Source organism: Procambarus clarkii, chromosome 14 (genome assembly GCF_040958095.1).
Source record: "Procambarus clarkii isolate CNS0578487 chromosome 14, FALCON_Pclarkii_2.0, whole genome shotgun sequence".
Classification (NCBI taxonomy): domain Eukaryota; kingdom Metazoa; phylum Arthropoda; class Malacostraca; order Decapoda; family Cambaridae; genus Procambarus; species Procambarus clarkii.
Genome location: NC_091163.1, coordinates 43,740,931 through 43,757,762, shown reverse-complemented (window position 1 = coordinate 43,757,762; position 16,832 = coordinate 43,740,931). Strand labels below are relative to the sequence as shown.

General features: G+C 46.6%; 1 protein-coding gene across 1 annotated transcript in view; it reads left to right on the top strand.

The window, feature by feature from the left end:
* Positions 1-3,236: 3,236 nt before the first annotated feature.
* LOC138364815 (tripartite motif-containing protein 3-like) overlaps positions 3,237-16,832 on the top strand; it is a 47,604-nt gene continuing 34,008 nt past the window's right edge. Inside the window, exons 1-2 of the mRNA XM_069324798.1 lie at positions 3,237-3,330; positions 13,397-13,467. Coding sequence (XP_069180899.1) covers positions 3,237-3,330; positions 13,397-13,467 — 165 coding nt within the window. The remainder of the gene's footprint in view (positions 3,331-13,396; positions 13,468-16,832) is intronic.

Sequence of the window (16,832 nt, the reverse complement as noted above, 5' to 3'; positions counted from 1 at the left end):
AGATAATGGTGACCATCCAGATACTGGTGACCATCCAGATATTGGTGACCATCCAGATATTGGTGACCATCCAGATAATGGTGACCATCCAGATACTGGTGACCATCCAGATACTGGTGACCATCCAGATACTGGTGACCATCCAGATATTGGTGACCATCCAGGTACTGGTGACCATCCAGATATTGGTGACCATCCAGATATTGGTGACCATCCAGATACTGGTGACCATCCAGATATTGGTGACCATCCATATACTGGTGACCATCCAGATATTGGTGACCATCCAGGTACTGGTGACCATCCAGATACTGGTGACCATCCAGATATTGGTGACCATCCAGATATTGGTGACCATCCAGATAATGGTGACCATCCAGATACTGGTGACCATCCAGATACTGGTGACCATCCAGATATTGGTGACCATCCAGGTACTGGTGACCATCCAGATATTGGTGACCATCCAGATATTGGTGACCATCCAGATACTGGTGACCATCCAGATACTGGTGACCCTCTAGATAATGGTGACCATCCAGATACTGGTGACCATCCAGATACTGGTGACCATCCAGATACTGGTGACCATCCAGATATTGGTGACCATCCAGGTACTGGTGACCATCCAGATACTGGTGACCATCCAGATATTGGTGACCATCCAGATACTGGTGACCATCCAGATATTGGTGACCATCCAGATACTGGTGACCATCCAGATACTGGTGACCATCCAGATATTGGTGACCATCCAGATATTGGTGACCATCCAGATACTGGTGACCATCCAGATATTGGTGACCATCCAGATGCTAGTAACCAGACATTGGTGACTGGTCACTGGCAATTGTCCAGTTACTGGTGACTATCCATATACTGGCAACCATCCAAAGATATTTTGTGTAGTGCATCCTGGGGTTCAGGGGCTTTCTTGTTTGACACTCAGACAATTGGGTATGGCTCGCAGCAGGTTTCTGGAGTTTTGTGTCTCATCCCATTTTGGGTAGATGGCCTGGCTCAGGTGCCTGGCCCAGTGCTGGGGTCCCATCATGGTGCCTGGCCCGGTGCTGGGGTCCCATCGTGGTGCCTGGCCCAGTGCTGGGGTCCTATCATGGTGCCTAGCCCGGTGTTGGGGTCCCATCGTGGTGCCTGGCCCAGTGCTGGGGTCCCATCATGGTGCCTGGCCCAGTGCTGGGGTCCCATCATGGTGCCTTGCCCGGTGTTGAGGTCCCATCGTGGTGCCTGGCCCGGTGTTGGGGTCCCATCGTGGTGCCTGGCCCGGTGTTGGGGTCCTATCATGGTGCCTGGCCCGGTGTTGAGGTCCCATCGTGGTGCCCGGCCCAGTGCTGGGGTCCTATCGTGGTTCCTGGCCCAGTGTTGGGGTCCTATCATGGTGCCTGGCCCGGTGTTGGGGTCCCATCGTGGTGCCTGGCCCAGTGCTGGGGTCCCATCGTGGTGCCTGGCCCGGTGTTGGGGTCCTATCATGGTGCCTGGCCCGGTGTTGGGGTCCTATCATGGTGCCTGGCCCGGTGTTGGGGTCCCATCATGGTGCCTGGCCCAGTGCTGGGGTCCTATCATGGTGCCTGGCCCGGTGTTGGGGTCCCATCGTGGTGCCTGGCTCAGTGCTGGGGTCCCATCATGGTGCCTGGCCCAGTGCTGGGGTCCCATCATGGTGCCTGGCCCAGTGCTGGGGTCCCATCATGGGGCCTGGCCCGGTGTTGGGGTCCTATCATGGTGCCTGGCCCGGTGTTGGGGTCCCATCATGGTGCCTGGCCCAGTGCTGGGGTCCCATCATGGTGCCTGGCCCGGTGTTGGGGTCCCATCATGGTGCCTGGCCCGGTGCTGGGGTCCCATCATGGTGCCTGGCCCGGTGCTGGGGTCCCATCGTGGTGCCTGGCCCAGTGCTGGGGTCCTATCGTGGTGCCTGGCCTGGTGCTGGGGGTACCATTGTGGTTTCTGTGTTTTTCTCGTGAGTTTTGTCTTCAGTTTTTTTGGAAGATTTTAATTTTGATTCAAAATGAAGATTCTTCATTTTGGAAGAAAATGCAGAATAGAACCAATGAAGAGCAGGGGTGCCATAGGCACAATCAGAGAACACTGTATAAACATCAGAGGTCCACGGTTGTTCAACATCCTCCCAGCGAGCATAAGAAATATTGCCGGAACAACCGTGGACACCTTCAAGAGAAAACTAGATCATTTTCTCCAAGGAGTGCTGGACCAACCGGGCTGTGGTGGATATGTGGGCCTGCTGCAAGCAACAGCCTAGTGGACCAAACTCTCACAAGTCAAGCCTGGTCTCGGGCCGGGCTTAGGGAGTAGAAGAACTCCCAGAACCCCATCAACCAGGTATCAACCAGTTCTGGGGTTTCTTCATATCTCTATTCCTTCATAAGGAAGGGTGGGGAAGAGGGTTGTATACTTTCCTCTTCCAGATAACTGTGGGAATGCAGGCAGGAGACACTGACACTGTGGCAGAAAATTAGGGTTAATTTTGTCTCCACCCAACACTACATTGCCTAACTGCTGTCTAGCAAGAGATAAGTGCATGGAAACTTAATATGCCATAACTCACAGGAAACTTCAACAGTAATCAACCATAAATAACAAATTTTCATTGTGCATGTTTATTTATGACCCTGCTGCCAGGCGTACACTATATGCTTAACCCACCTCCACTACCAATCTCCATGTATCTACCTCTGTAAACATTACCAAGTATCTACTGTACCACCGTAAACATGTCCAAACTTGGCAACAAGCAAGGTAGAGGTGCCTCTCGCCCATTCAACTTGTTACCAAGAGACCCAAATGAAACAACGGCAACACTGGGATCATCGCCAGTGTTGGTAAACACAGCACCTGGCGTTACCAACCCTCTCTCCCAGCTGCTGCCAACGACTCAACTCAAAACCCAAGCTGTGGAATTCACTCAATCTATGCCTCCCTGTATAAATTTCAAACCATTGCGGGACAACCCATGGCTGAAGAAACTACACAATCTAGTGCTCCAGCAATTGGAAGCAATTGAGGCCCTCCAAGCCACGGTCTCCCATCAACAACAAACAATGTCCGCCTCCTTAAATCTTCGACGACCAACAATCAAGCAATTCACAGCTTACAAGTTGTAACAAGTGACACAATGGAGCAAATAAACAAGATTATGACCAGGGGAAATGCAACCAGGATAAAGCGACATCCTTCAAAAGCTGGAAAAACAAATAAATCTCCAGATGCACCAGGCGGCCTCTGAAGACGCCTTAGAACAACAACAACTTCACGACTCTCTGATCATTAGCTCTGCGGATCTACCAGAGGAACTACAAGGTGAGAATTCGCAAACAAAACCCAGATGTTATTAAGCAGTGCTACACTAGGAATGGAACGATCATTGTAAAGAAGGAAAGAGCAGGAAGAAGATATGAAATAAAGTGTGATCAACAACTACTGACCTTTAATGACTGTGGCATATCTGAAAACCAGAATCTTTCCAATGTCAATACTGAAAATATCTCATGAGTGTCTGAGCCTAACCTGGCCTAACCTTGTCCAAGGTGCTGTCTTTCACTCTATTGGTTAAATAATGCTCTCTCATCCATAAAAGTTCCTAACTTCTCAGTAAAGTCTCCATGTACTTATGTAAGCATCTACCTCAGTATCTTAGTAAAATCTTACTCAAATGTATTATCTTACTCTGTTATCTTTAAATTTAATGGTATTTTGATTTATATTAGTCATTTATTGGATTTAATTAATTGAGTTCATATTTAATAATAATAATAATAATAATAATAATAATAATTTATTTAGGAACAGTACATACAAAGTTGCAGAGTTACAGTACAAACATTCTGTTAGATTTAAAGATAGAGCTAGTACATACAATACATTAATTTATATTAATTATTGGATCATAACTAAGCTAATTATAGTTAATTATCATTAAGATTATATTACTTTATGACTATTTAAGTCAGTATTAATTAATTAAGATTAACCTTGTAATTTTTTTGTCTTTATTAATTCCATATTCTTATTGAACATTATTCTTGTCAATCTTTATTGATTTTTTTTACTTATGTATCCTTCTTGTCTTAACTACAGTGATCTTTATTTTACTTTTCTGGGGGGGAGCCCCGTCGGCTCCCCGGAGCTATCCAGGCTGAATGGATATGTATAACTCTCTGGCATCAGTCAAAGTGCTAGGAGTTCTTGCCTACCGGGGACCACGAGCCAGAACCTGGCCCCCTCAGAGAGGCACGAGGAGCAATGGCCTATAGAAACCCCCTTGTGATTGGGAGCATTCTATGTCTGCCATCGACCGGGACAGGCGCCTCAAACCAAACCCCTATTCTGGTGAAATTATTGCTACCAAAAGCCGAACGAGTGGACAGAACTCCCCAAACAAAATTATCAAACTAGCATGACGTCATCACGTCGCTGCGCCACCGTCTGCGCAACCCCCCTTCCCTGAGAGGGGGAAGGGGGAGCCCCAGACCCTCCACGCTGGCGATCCAACTGGCAGTTCTTGGCTGATGGTATTACTGGCTGGTCGAGTGCCTCTGGCTCCGGTTTTTGTTTCAGTTCTGTGCCTTGTGGTGTGGACTGTCTCTACCAGTGGGGTGTGAGCCAGGAGTAATATTCCACGGTACTCGGGCTGCATGTGCCTAGGGCTATCTTCCCTAGGTGCCCTGTATACTGCCCTTGGGGCTTGGGGCCACCTTCCACAAGTCGCCTTGGGTTCTATCTCCGCTGTGCCCTTTACTGCTCGGTACTGGGCCGCCCTTGGAGTCGGCTGGGGTTTTGTTGCCCTGGTTTGTCTCTGGGTAGGTGGTAGTTTTCGTCACTGGCAGGGGCGCGGGGTACTGCACAGCTAGTTTTCACCATTAACAGCGGCCGGCTCTGTTCCGCCTGGGTACGTTGTCCTCTTGCGGAGTTTTTCTTTTGTTTTTGCCTGGTGCGGGTCTGCCTTTACTATGGTCCCCCTTTCCTGTTCTAGATGAATTTCTTTTGAATTCTTCTGTTTGCGGTACTCCCCGCTTGGCCCCTGTGAGTGGACACGTCCCGGGGTTCAGCTTTAACGGTTTGTTGGTAGATTTGGGCGCCGGTTCGCGGTACCCTGCCTGGGCTTCCCTTAGCGTGTACCAAAGGCTAAGGGCCCTGGGAAACCCCACGGGGGCTCCGTGGTTCTCTAGGTGTGTCCCCGGAGTCCCCCTCGCGTCCTGCGAGTTTGACGGTTGATCTGTCCCCTTGTCTCAGGGTGACACTCACCGGTTGTGCCTCCGCCATGCTGCCATTTGGGTCCTTGTTCTTGTGACCAGGAGTCGTCCAATGATTGTTGTCGGTACGCGCTCTCCTTCACCCAGGCCACTGGTCTTGATAATCGGGTGCAGGCGGCTGCGGCGTTGCTTGCTGGGTGTAGGTTGCTGCAACGCTCTTGGTTTGCGGCCCCGGATGCCCCGAGGCTGCCCCAGTTTGGTGGTTGGGGTCTGGACTTGGGGGTGGGGGTCGCTTTGGCTCTGGCTCCTTCCGCTTCTTGTTCCTCCCCTTCTGTTCTACTCACTTCCTCCCTTGCTTCCTGCTCCGAACCATAGGTGGGTTTCGGGGTTGGGGCGGGGTCTGGTTGGGTTGAGACTCGGGCGGTCTCGGGGGTTTTCCTCTTCCGGGGTGGCGGCGGAGGCATTCGAGTCGGTTCCTCCAGCCGTGCCGTATGGGTCTGACCAGTGGGCGCCCTTCATTAGTGTTTGCACGGCTGCCCCAGCTTTTCCTTGTTAAGCTGGGGCTTTGGGGGTGCGACTTGCCCCTGGGTCATGCCGTAGAGGTTCCCGGGGTTAGGGAGGGGTTGCCTGGGGGGCCTCGGACCCGTTTGCCCCTCTTGGGTCTTTGTACCTTTAGTGTGGGGCTGGCAGTTCCTCAGTGGGGTTGTTCCTTCCCTCTGTGTTCCTGTTGTTTTCGGGTATACCCCTCCCTGGGTCCGGTTCCATGTTCCTTTGGGTTCGTCGGTCCCGTCGTTCCTGGGGGTGTGTTTCACCCCCTTTTCCTTACCCTTTTCGCTCTTACGTTGCGATGCTGTTCACAAAAAAAAAAAAAAAGGTGTTCAGGTAAGGTACATCCATACAAGGTGTGAAACAAACATTGATGGATTTCTATATTGACCTAGTACATAGTGCCTAAACCGCTTCGTATCGTTGTCCCTGCATGTTCCTTGGTTAGGGATGCTTGTCGTGGTTCTCGTTGGTTCGCAAGTCTCTTCGTACCTTCCAATATTATTGGAACGTCTGTTGATTTTCGATGTGGTTTCCATCGGGTCTTTTGTCGACCTTGTTGGTTCCCTTCCATCATCTGTTTTCTTTTGCTTCGTTTTCGCCTTGTTTTGTTTTCGTGTCATCTCTACTTCCAGTTTCGTCGTTCTTTGTCTTCATTCCGCACGCCTTCCTGGTGTTTGTACGATGTCTGTACGTTGTGTGTACGATTTGTGTATCCTCCTGGTGTACGAGCCACGCCTCCCGGTGGACAGGTGGTGCGTTTCGTACCTCGTGTGCTGGGGCTGCGGTGTGCGTTTTGTTTACGGGCGGTATGCTCGTGTGTTCGTGTCGTTTCTTGTGGTTTTCTACGGCTTCTTGCTCGTTTCTCCCTCCAGTCGTGCCCCTCTGGGTGCTGAGGGTGTTTTGGATTTATATCTGGGGGTGTCACTTTGTTCTTCCTCTGTACTGCTTCGTCTTCTGCAGGGCGCGCACCTCTGGCTGTATTTCTCCTTCAACTTCGCATTTTATTCAGGTAACGGTACATACTATGCCTACTGCCTCGAGTATGCATGGCTTTCGGGCACACCTTTAGTGCTGCTCCTGGTATGTTACTTGGCTCGCCTGTGTTGTGGCACGGTCTTGTGTCTGCTCTGCAGGTGAGGTTGTCTTATCTGGCACTTCTGTCGGCCTAGTGCTGGTTCTCACTTTTGGTGGGGTGCTTGCTTAGTTGTGCTTGTGGGGGTTGGCTCTGGCTCTTGGGCCCCGCTTCTCCTGTCAGTTGACGTTTGTGCAGTTTCCTGAGCCTTTTGAGCTCTGTCTTCACGTTTTCTCCTGTGGGTGGTGTCTGCCTCCTCCACATGGCTTTTTGGTGCTTTTCGCTTCCTTTCCCCTGACATTAATCAGGTTCTTTTTAGTGTCTGTGGCTCCTTTGGGTGCTCACTACCTCCTGTGTCCCCTTGTGCGTACAAACATACGGACATAAGTACAGTGGACCTGCGGAGGGCCTATTGGCCCGTGCGAGGCAGCTACTGTTTCTTACCATCCATTCCCACTCACATACATGTCCAACCCGCCCTTGCACCAATCGTGGGGCCCCACCACCACGTTACGTGGTAATAGGTTCCGCACGTCACCGGGGCTATTACAGTGCAGGTCATTCCTCCGGTCTTTCCTGATTCTGCGCTTATCCCTTTTATGCCCGTCGTTTCGTGCCCACAATGTGCCGCAAGGGTGACGTGTGCCACTATCCCAGTTTCTATTGTTTCGTGGGGATTGGTCAATAAAAGCTTACACTAAGGAACTACTTATCTTTTGTTGCGTATTCAGTAGTTGCAGGTGATATTTTGGCGGCCAATGGTGCGGGTTGGGCGCTCTGCGTGTCGGTACGGTGTCTCGCATGTCTGTTCTAGACCACACTTGCAGGTAGTCTAGTTATTATTCGCTACTCTGCTGGTTATATGCTTGGACGCCGCCTCACAGTTCTCCACAGGTTGGCAGGACTTTTCCTTGGATGTACAGAACGGTTTGAGTTCCATCGTGGGTACTTTGGAGAGCTTTGCTTCTCTAGTTAGGCTCATGCATTTGGAGCGAGCTTCTTCTTGGGATACTCTACTCACTCCCCCACTCTTGTTCACTGTTCCATCCTTGTTTACTCTTCCCCGCTTGGCGAGATTGCGTTGATGGTTCCTGACTGGGGTGTTTGGTCACCTTGCATGTGTCTTTAGTGCCTTTTTTGTCCATCTTTTGTTCTTTGTTGTCTTGTGGGGCTCTGCCCCGCATTTTGGTGCTTTTGTTTTCGTTGTCGACCCCTGGCTCTTTTCCCTGTCTGGACACTTTCCTTGCCTATCTTCGGTGCCTGACTGCACCCTGCTGTCCGTAAGGTCCCTCAGGTATGTACGCGCTCCTCTACACATTTTGTGGTTGGTCGTGTGCGTTACTTCCCGGCCGCTCCTTGGGCCGTATTCGTGGTTTCCTTACTTATTTCCGTTTTTCCTCCCCCCATGCTACACTTTTTTGTGTGTCTGGGTCAGTGCTTCTTGATTATCCTGTTTGGTGCTCCGGTGGGCCTCTGTCCATGTTCCACGTCCTGCTTTTGGACTTCTCCGGTGTTCCGTTTTGGTACTGAGTTCCTGCGATTTCTGTGTGGTTTTCTGCAGGCTTCGGGTTGCGCTGTCTGTGGGGGGGGAGGGGTTGTGGACTTTTCGGTCTGCTGCTCCTGCTTTCCTGGTTCCTTTTCTTGGAACCGGGTTTGCTGGGTTCCGGTCCTGGTTTCGGTTTTTCTTTGTTCCTTTTCCGGACCGGGTGTGTTTGCTTTCCTGCAGTTCTCGTCCTCGGTAGTTCTCCTCTTGGATGCCTCGGGAATGCGTGTCTCATTCTTCCCTGCCGGAGCTGGTTATGATGCTCCTTTGGGTTGCGGGGTCGCTGTTTTTAGATTCGCATTTTGCGAATCTAAAAACAGGTTCCATGTTATTGGTCTCCCACCTGTGTGTTTCGTCTCGGGGGCGGTGTGTGGTTTTCCTATCATTGCGAAGGGTCCTTCGGTCTTTGATAGGGTTGGCTTGTCTTCCCTTCGGGGTTGTTCTGGGACCATCGTCTGGGATTGTCCTGTCACCTCATGTTGGGTGGTGCTGGCAGAGCTGTTCCTGCTTGTGTTCAGTGTTGTGGTTCCTTCTGCTCCATTCCACTTGCTGTCCTGGGCATTGTTCCCCTCTGGCCTGCACTTGAGTTTTGGGGCCATCCTGGTCGTTGGCCTGGGTGGTCTTTTTTTTTTTTTCTTGTTTTGGTCTTTGTTTTGTCACTGGTTTTGGTTGTTCAGTTAGGACATGTGGTATCCGCCTCCCGGTTCCTTCCCTGTTTTACTTATCTTTGGTGAGGTAGCTCCGGGGAGCCGACGAGGCTCCCCCCCAGAAAACCAGCGTTGAATGTAATGAAACGCCATTTTCTGAGTGAGTCCCGGAGGCTCCCCAGCATCCCTCCCTACCTTCGGTCGGCGGCATTTTTCGCATATTTTGACATCCAGCCTAAGAACTGCCAGTTGGATCGCCGGCGTGGAGGGTCTGGGGCTCCCCCTTCCCCCTCTCGGGGAGGGGGGGTTGCGCAGACGGTGGCGCGGCGACGTGATGACTTCATGCTAGTTTGATAATTTTATTTGGGGAGTTCTGTCCACTCGTTCGGCTTTCGGTAGCAATAATTTCACCAGAATAGGGGTTTGGTTTGAGGCGCCTGTCCCGGTCGATGGCAGACATAGAATGCTCCCAATCACAAGGGGGTTTCTATAGGCCATTGCTCCTCGTGCCTCTCTGAGGGGGCCAGGTTCTGGCTCGTGGTCCCCGGTAGGCAAGAACTCCTAGCACTTTGATGCCAGAAAGTTATACATATCCATTCAGCCTGGATAGCTCCGGGGAGCCTCCGGGACTCGCCCAGAAAATGGCGTTTCATTACATTCAACGCTGGTTTTTTGTGTGTGTTTTTGTTATAGTTATTTGATATTTACAGCAGATATAGTATTTTACTGTTGTGTAATTGCTTGCCTTATTGTATCTTGACTCCATTGCATCTACATGCAAGCTGATATTGATCCTCAACTAAATCTGCTCTCACACATCTACAATAACCACCATATTGATCATCACTACTGCACCTATTACACACAAAACTTTGCACAAAAAAAAAAAACCTCCAAAATAACACTTGCCTATCAGTTTTCAACCAAAATGTCAGATCACTTGGTAAAAAATTTGATGATATAAATGCACTACTCACAGCATTAGGTACTAAACTATCATTTATTATTTTAACAGAGACCTGGCTAAGTAAAGACTATACTCAACTCTACTTTTTCACTTATTGTGTTGCATATAATATTACTTGATGTTGAATTATAATGCAACTTGCATACATTAAGTATACACCTGATTAATAGTGTCACAATAATGCACACACAAATGTTTTCAATTACGCATGTATGTATTCACATTTTTCATTATTATATTTACACACATCCACTCACTATTTACAGGTTTTTGCAACATCATTGCACATTTAGAAGTCTTGGAGATAGTGGTAGTCGTTGAAGCAGTTGACAGCGCACAACGGGACTGCACACACTTCACACCATATTTGCACTAGTTTACGTTTCTGTGGTCTCTCTTTTTTTTTTTTTGTTCTACAAACTATGCAATCACGTTGATCTATATGCACGCTTTCCTGCTGGTGGCAAATGTTTTAGTCTGTGTGCTTAAAAGGCCTCCGTGTAAGTGAGCCTGGGTGTAGCAGCATGTTGCAACACTGGGTTCATGATGGGGTCTTTGTATGCCAGGAATTTCTTTGCCAAACTTTGTTAGTAACTTTGTCACAAGTGTAAAACCAAACGAACGTAAACTTGGTTTACGTCCAGTTTTCACCAGATACATATTTTAGCTGTTCAGCATGCTTACGTCAACCAGATGGAAAAACACTTTTCTCATCCACTTCAATGTTTTCCTAACACACTCGACAGCGCCCACCATCATGTCAAGTTTATCAACCAAACGCATGTTGATATTATAGTCAAGAAGACAATCTGGCTTATATACTGGTTGTTTTGTTACTCGGTTCACCTTGCCACTGTTTACCATTGTACCATCATGAACGGTTGTCAGCAAGTTCACTTCTCTCGTCTTTCCACCTAACTGAGAGTATTTGATCACTTTTTCTTAGCTGGCAGTCACCAACTTCAAGATTATTGTCAAACACTGGCATTTCTCGTCTTCTTGGCTTTACTGTGCCACACACTCCAGATCTATTTTCAATCAAGAACTTACCTAGCAAGGGACTTGTATAGTAGTTATCTGTGTATAAAATGTGGCCCTTGTTCATCCATGGTGCCATCAGTGACTTTACCACACTACCTGAGAAACCATGTTGGTCGTTACCGGGAATGTCTACATTGCTAATTGAATACAGAATCATGTGTAACACATATCCTGTTTCACAGTCACAAAGAACAACGAATTTCAATCCAAATCTGTTGCGTTTGGAGGGAATATACTGCCTGAACCCAACACGTCCTTTGAAAAGCACAAGGGATTCGTCAATCACCAGCTTCTGTGCTGGTACGTTGAAATATCTGTACTTTGCAATCACTTCATTCATAATATGCCTGACTCTCCAAAGTCTATCAATCTCTGTCCGGTCTTCATTACATTACTTGCAAAATGAAGACACCTGAGGAGTATCTGAAACCTGTCTTGGGACATATATTTCCCGAACTAAGGTGTTGGAACAGTCTGGTCTTTGCTCAAATAATCTAAGATAATATGTTTTACACAATGTTTCATCAACATACATAGTGCCAAAAATAAATACATTTCACCTACAGTGGTGTTTTTCCAATGCTGTAATCGTGAAAATTCTGTTATATTTTTTAAATGAGATAAGCTGCATGAAGGTTCGTTTGGTGTACAATATATTCCATGAGCGTCTCATCATTAAATGCTGTAAAATAGTCTATTTCACACACGTCCTTGCCAGTATCAGGGAAAAGGTTTGTAATACCATCACTCCACACAAGTACACCTTGTGTCCTGCGAGACGAAACACCGGCACGACGGCGAAGAATCGTTGCACACCATGTACCAGGAGCTGAAGCCTGTCTATGCAAAGTACGGGTGCTATGTGAACATGAGGTAATATCACGTGAACATGAGGGTCTTGGTTCCTCATGTGGTGCCATGCGGCGGCGCTTGGCTGGGTGAGACGCTGCTGATGCGACAAAATCTCGCTTGGTAACACCACTGGCACTAGCGACAGGCATGGTAACACTATGTTCTGAATCCACCTCATTAAAAGCAGAAAAAGAGTCACCTTCCTCTGACTCGTCGCCCAAATATTCTCATACTCTAAATAAGTACAAGAACTGTGTGGTTGTGCACGAATTGCAGTAGACAGTGAATGAGTATTACCTGATGCTTGGACAAAGAGTGTTATTGTTCATATCCCCAAACCACACTCAGATAATTATAGGCCCATATCTCTAACATCATGTGTTTGTAAAGTGCTTGAACACATTGTCCTTAACCGACTCACGTATCGTATACAGGGGCACCTGTCTCCCCAACTGTTTGGATTTATGCCTGAGGCTCAGTACACAACACTGTTTTCCTGACTACTTCGCTCATATTGAAGCTTCCCCTCAAGCCGTCTTCATCAACCTAGCAGCAGCTTTTGATACAGCAAACAGGGAAATCATGCTAGAACAGCTTGCTGAGCTGGGAATACAAGGAAAATTACTGAAATGGATAATGGGCTGCTGAAATGGTCTAATCGAACAGCATGTTTTGTTTAACCACTGTACTGTTCTGCATTAAAATATGACAACCCCTTGGTGCACAGAAAATAAATTCTTTCCAAACAATTATTTTCTCTTCTTATATTGTTAAAAGAAGTCTCTGATCAATGAGAATAACTGGAAAAGTAGGACGCTGGATACTCAATTTCCTGTCGAACAGAACACAAAGAGTAACAGTCAGTCAGATAAAATCGAGTCCAAGCGATGTTAAAAGCTCTGTACCTCAAGGTACAGTCCTTGCACTGCTACTGTTCCTTATTCTCATATCTGATATAGACAAAAATACATGTCACAGCTTCGTGTCGTCCTTTGCAGATGACACAAAAATCAGCATGAAAATTACCTCTGCTGAAGACATTGAAAAACTACAAGCAGATGTCAACAAAGTTTTCGATTGAGTAGCAGAAAATAACATGATGTTTAACAGTGATAAATTTCAGGTACTCGGGTACGGTAAAAATGAGGATCCGAAACATAATACATGCCTAATTAAACAGCTTGTCTTATATACTCACATTTGGGTGAGGTGATATGTTGCAACAGTTTTGTATGAGGGTGAACAAACTTTTGACCAACACAAGACAGAACACGGAACATTGGGTATTAATTGGATAAATGAGAGGGAAGAATGGAAGTACAGTAACTGCAAAGGGCCTATTGGCCCATACTTACTCTTGATGCTTCTGGTACTCCGTACCAATATAGAACCTGCTCTTAGCATAATACATAAACAAAATTATTACATTTTTCTAAACATTTCTTATGTTTTGATGGGAAAATTTAGTTATAGAAACCTTAAATGTTTTATTTCGCCTAATAGGTAATACGGCTTCCAGTCTCTGCTCGGCTACCAAGGACGATAGCAAACACAACTTCTGCCCATTAATGATGGTAAGGACAATTTTATTCTTACTGTACAAGAGGTGAGTGTGTGTGTCATGTTGATGTCATTAACCAGTTATGGTGAGCATATTAATCATGATGTTTACAGTAACTAGTGATAATGACTGTATTTATTATGCTTTCAATAACTAGTGATGGTGAGTGTATTTATTATAATGTTATTAACTAATGATGGTGAGTATTAATCTTGATGTCATTAACCAGTAATGGTGAATGTATTAATCATGGTGTTGTCATTAACCAGTAATGGTGAATGTATTAATCATGGTGTTGTCATTAACCAGTGATGGCGAGTGTATTAATCATGGTGTTATTAACCAGTGCTAGCAAGTAATTACCTAAGTGTAATTACCTAAGTGTAGTTACAGGATGAGAGCTACGCTCGTGGTGTCCCGTCTTCCCAGCACTCTTTGTCATATAACGCTTTGAAACTACTGACGGTCTTGGCCTCCACCACCTTCTCACTTAACTTGTTCCAACCGTCTACCACTCTATTTGCGAAGGTGAATTTTCTTATATTTCTTCGGCATCTGTGTTTAGCTAGTTTAAATCTATGACCTCTTGTTCTTGAAATTCCAGGTCTCAGGAAGTCTTCCCTGTCGATTTTATCAATTCCTGTAACTATTTTGTATGTAGTGATCATATCACCTCTTTTTCTTCTGTCTTCTAGTTTTGGCATATTTAATGCTTCAAACCTCTCCTCGTAGCTCTTGCCCTTCAGTTCTGGGAGCCACTTAGTAGCATGTCTTTGCACCTTTTCCAGTTTGTTGATGTGCTTCTTAAGATATGGGCACCACACAACAGCTGCATATTCTAGCTTTGGCCTAACAAAAGTCATGAACAATTTCTTTAGTATATCGCCATCCATGTATTTAAATGCAATTCTGAAGTTAAAAAGCATAGCATAGGCTCCTTGCACAATATTCTTTATGTGGTCCTCAGGTGATAGTTTTCTATCTAGAACCACTCCTAGATCTCTTTCTTTATCAGAATTCTTTAAAGATTTCTCACATAATATATAGGTTGTGTGGGGTCTATGTTCTCCTATTCCACATTCCATAACATGACATTTATTAACATTAAATTCCATTTGCCAAGTGGTGCTCCATATACTTATTTTGTCCAGGTCTTCTTGAAGGGCATGACAGTCATCTAAATTTCTTATCCTTCCTATTATCTTAGCATCATCAGCAAACATGTTCATATAATTCTGTATACCAACTGGTAGATCATTTATGTACACAATAAACATCACTGGTGCAAGAACTGAACCCTGTGGTACTCCACTTGTGACATTTCTCCATTCTGATACATTGCCTCTGATTACTGCCCTCATTTTTCTATCAGTCAGAAAATTTTTCATCCATGATAGAAGCTTACCTGTCACCCCTCCAATATTTTCCAGTTTCCAGAACAACCTCTTATGTGGAACTCTGTCGAAAGCCTTTTTTAGGTCCAGATAGATGCAGTCAACCCAACCATCTCTTTCCTGTAATATCTCTGTGGCTCGATCATAGAAACTGAGTAAATTCGATACACAGGATCTTCCAGATCGAAAACCATACTGTCTTTCTGATATTATATCATTTCTCTCTAGGTGTTCTACCCATTTAGTTTTGATTATTTTTTCCAATACTTTCACTATTACACTTGTCAATGATACAGGTCTATAATTGAGGGGGTCTTCCCTGCTGCCACTTTTGTAGATTGGAACTATGTTAGCCTGTTTCCACCCGTCTGCTACGATTCCTGTACACAGGGATGCCTGAAAGATCAGGTGAAGTGGAATGCTGAGCTCAGATGCACATTCTCTCAGAACCCATGGTGAAACGCCATCTGGGCCAGCTGCTTTGTTCTTACCGAGCTCCTTGAGCATTTTTTCCACTTCGTCTCTAGACACCTCTATGTGTTCTATGTTGTTCTCTGGAATTCTTATTGTATCTGGTTCCCTAAAGATTTCATTTTGTACAAACACACTTTGGAACTTTTCATTTAGTGTTTCACACATTTCCTTTTCATCTTCCGTGAATCTATTTCCCATTTTCAACCTCTGAATATTATCCTTTAAGTGTATTAATCATGGTGTCATTACCCTGTGATGGTGAGTGTATTATTGTTATCACCCAGTGATGGTGAGTGTATTATTGTTATCACCCAGTGATGGTGAGTGTATTATTGTTATCACCCAGTGATGGTGAGTGTATTATTGTTATCACCCAGTGATGGTGAGTGTATTATTGTTATCACCCAGTGATGGTGAGTGTATTATTGTTATCACCCAGTGATGGTGAGTGTATTATTATCACCCAGTGATGGTGAGTGTATTATTGTTATCACCCAGTGATGGTGAGTGTATTATTGTTATCACCCAGTGATGGTGAGTGTATTAATCATGGTGATATTAACTAGTTATGTTGAGTGTATTAACCCTCTGAACTGCACATAGTGCCTTAATGCACTCAATCGGGGGTGCGCATAACCCCTTAATGCACTCGTAGATATATTGTAGGATTCAAAACTTGGGTACAAGATGGAGGACTGAGGCTTCCAATGAGCATCCACCAGTTTGAAAAAAATTCCCAGCATGCCCCACAGCCGTGGGCAGACTCATTTTCTGGGGAAAGCCCCTACGGCTCCACAGAGCTATCCATGGCCGATATGGATACCCTAACTATTTTGCATCAGTCAATGTGGTTGGAGTTCTAGGCCTACCGGGGACCACGAGCCAGAACCTGGCCCCCTCAGAGAGGCACGGGGAGCAATGGCCCATAGAAATGCACATGTGATTTGGAGCATTCTATATCTGCCATCGACCGGGACAGGCACCCAGAAAGGTAAGCGCCACAAAACAAACCCCTATTCTGGTTAACAACAAAAATCGACAAACGAGTGGACAGAACTCCCCCAGGAAAACAAACTAACAAGCATGACGTCACACGAGCCGTGCCGCATGTCTGCGCAGCTCCCCCCTCCCCGGGAGGGGGAAGGGGGAGCCCCAGACCCCCGCGCCGGCGATCCCCGCCCCAGTTCCTCGGCTGATGGGATAATGCACGGTCGTGTGGCTCCAGCTCCAGTCTTGTCTCAGTGCTGTGACTTGTTTTCAGTGCTGCTCTTATGGTGGTCGTGTGAGCTGGGAGTAGTATTCTCAGGTACTCGGGCTGCATGTGCTTAGGGTCACCTTCCCTGAGTGCCCTGTAAGTACCGCCCTTGGGGCTTGGGGTTGCCTTCCACAAGTCACCTTGGGTCTACCTCTGTTGGCTTTTCGCTGCTTGGCGTTTGGCCGCCCCGAGTGTTTGGGGGTTTTACTCCCTTGTTTCCCTTGGGGTAAGTGGTAGTTATAGCACTGGTGGGGC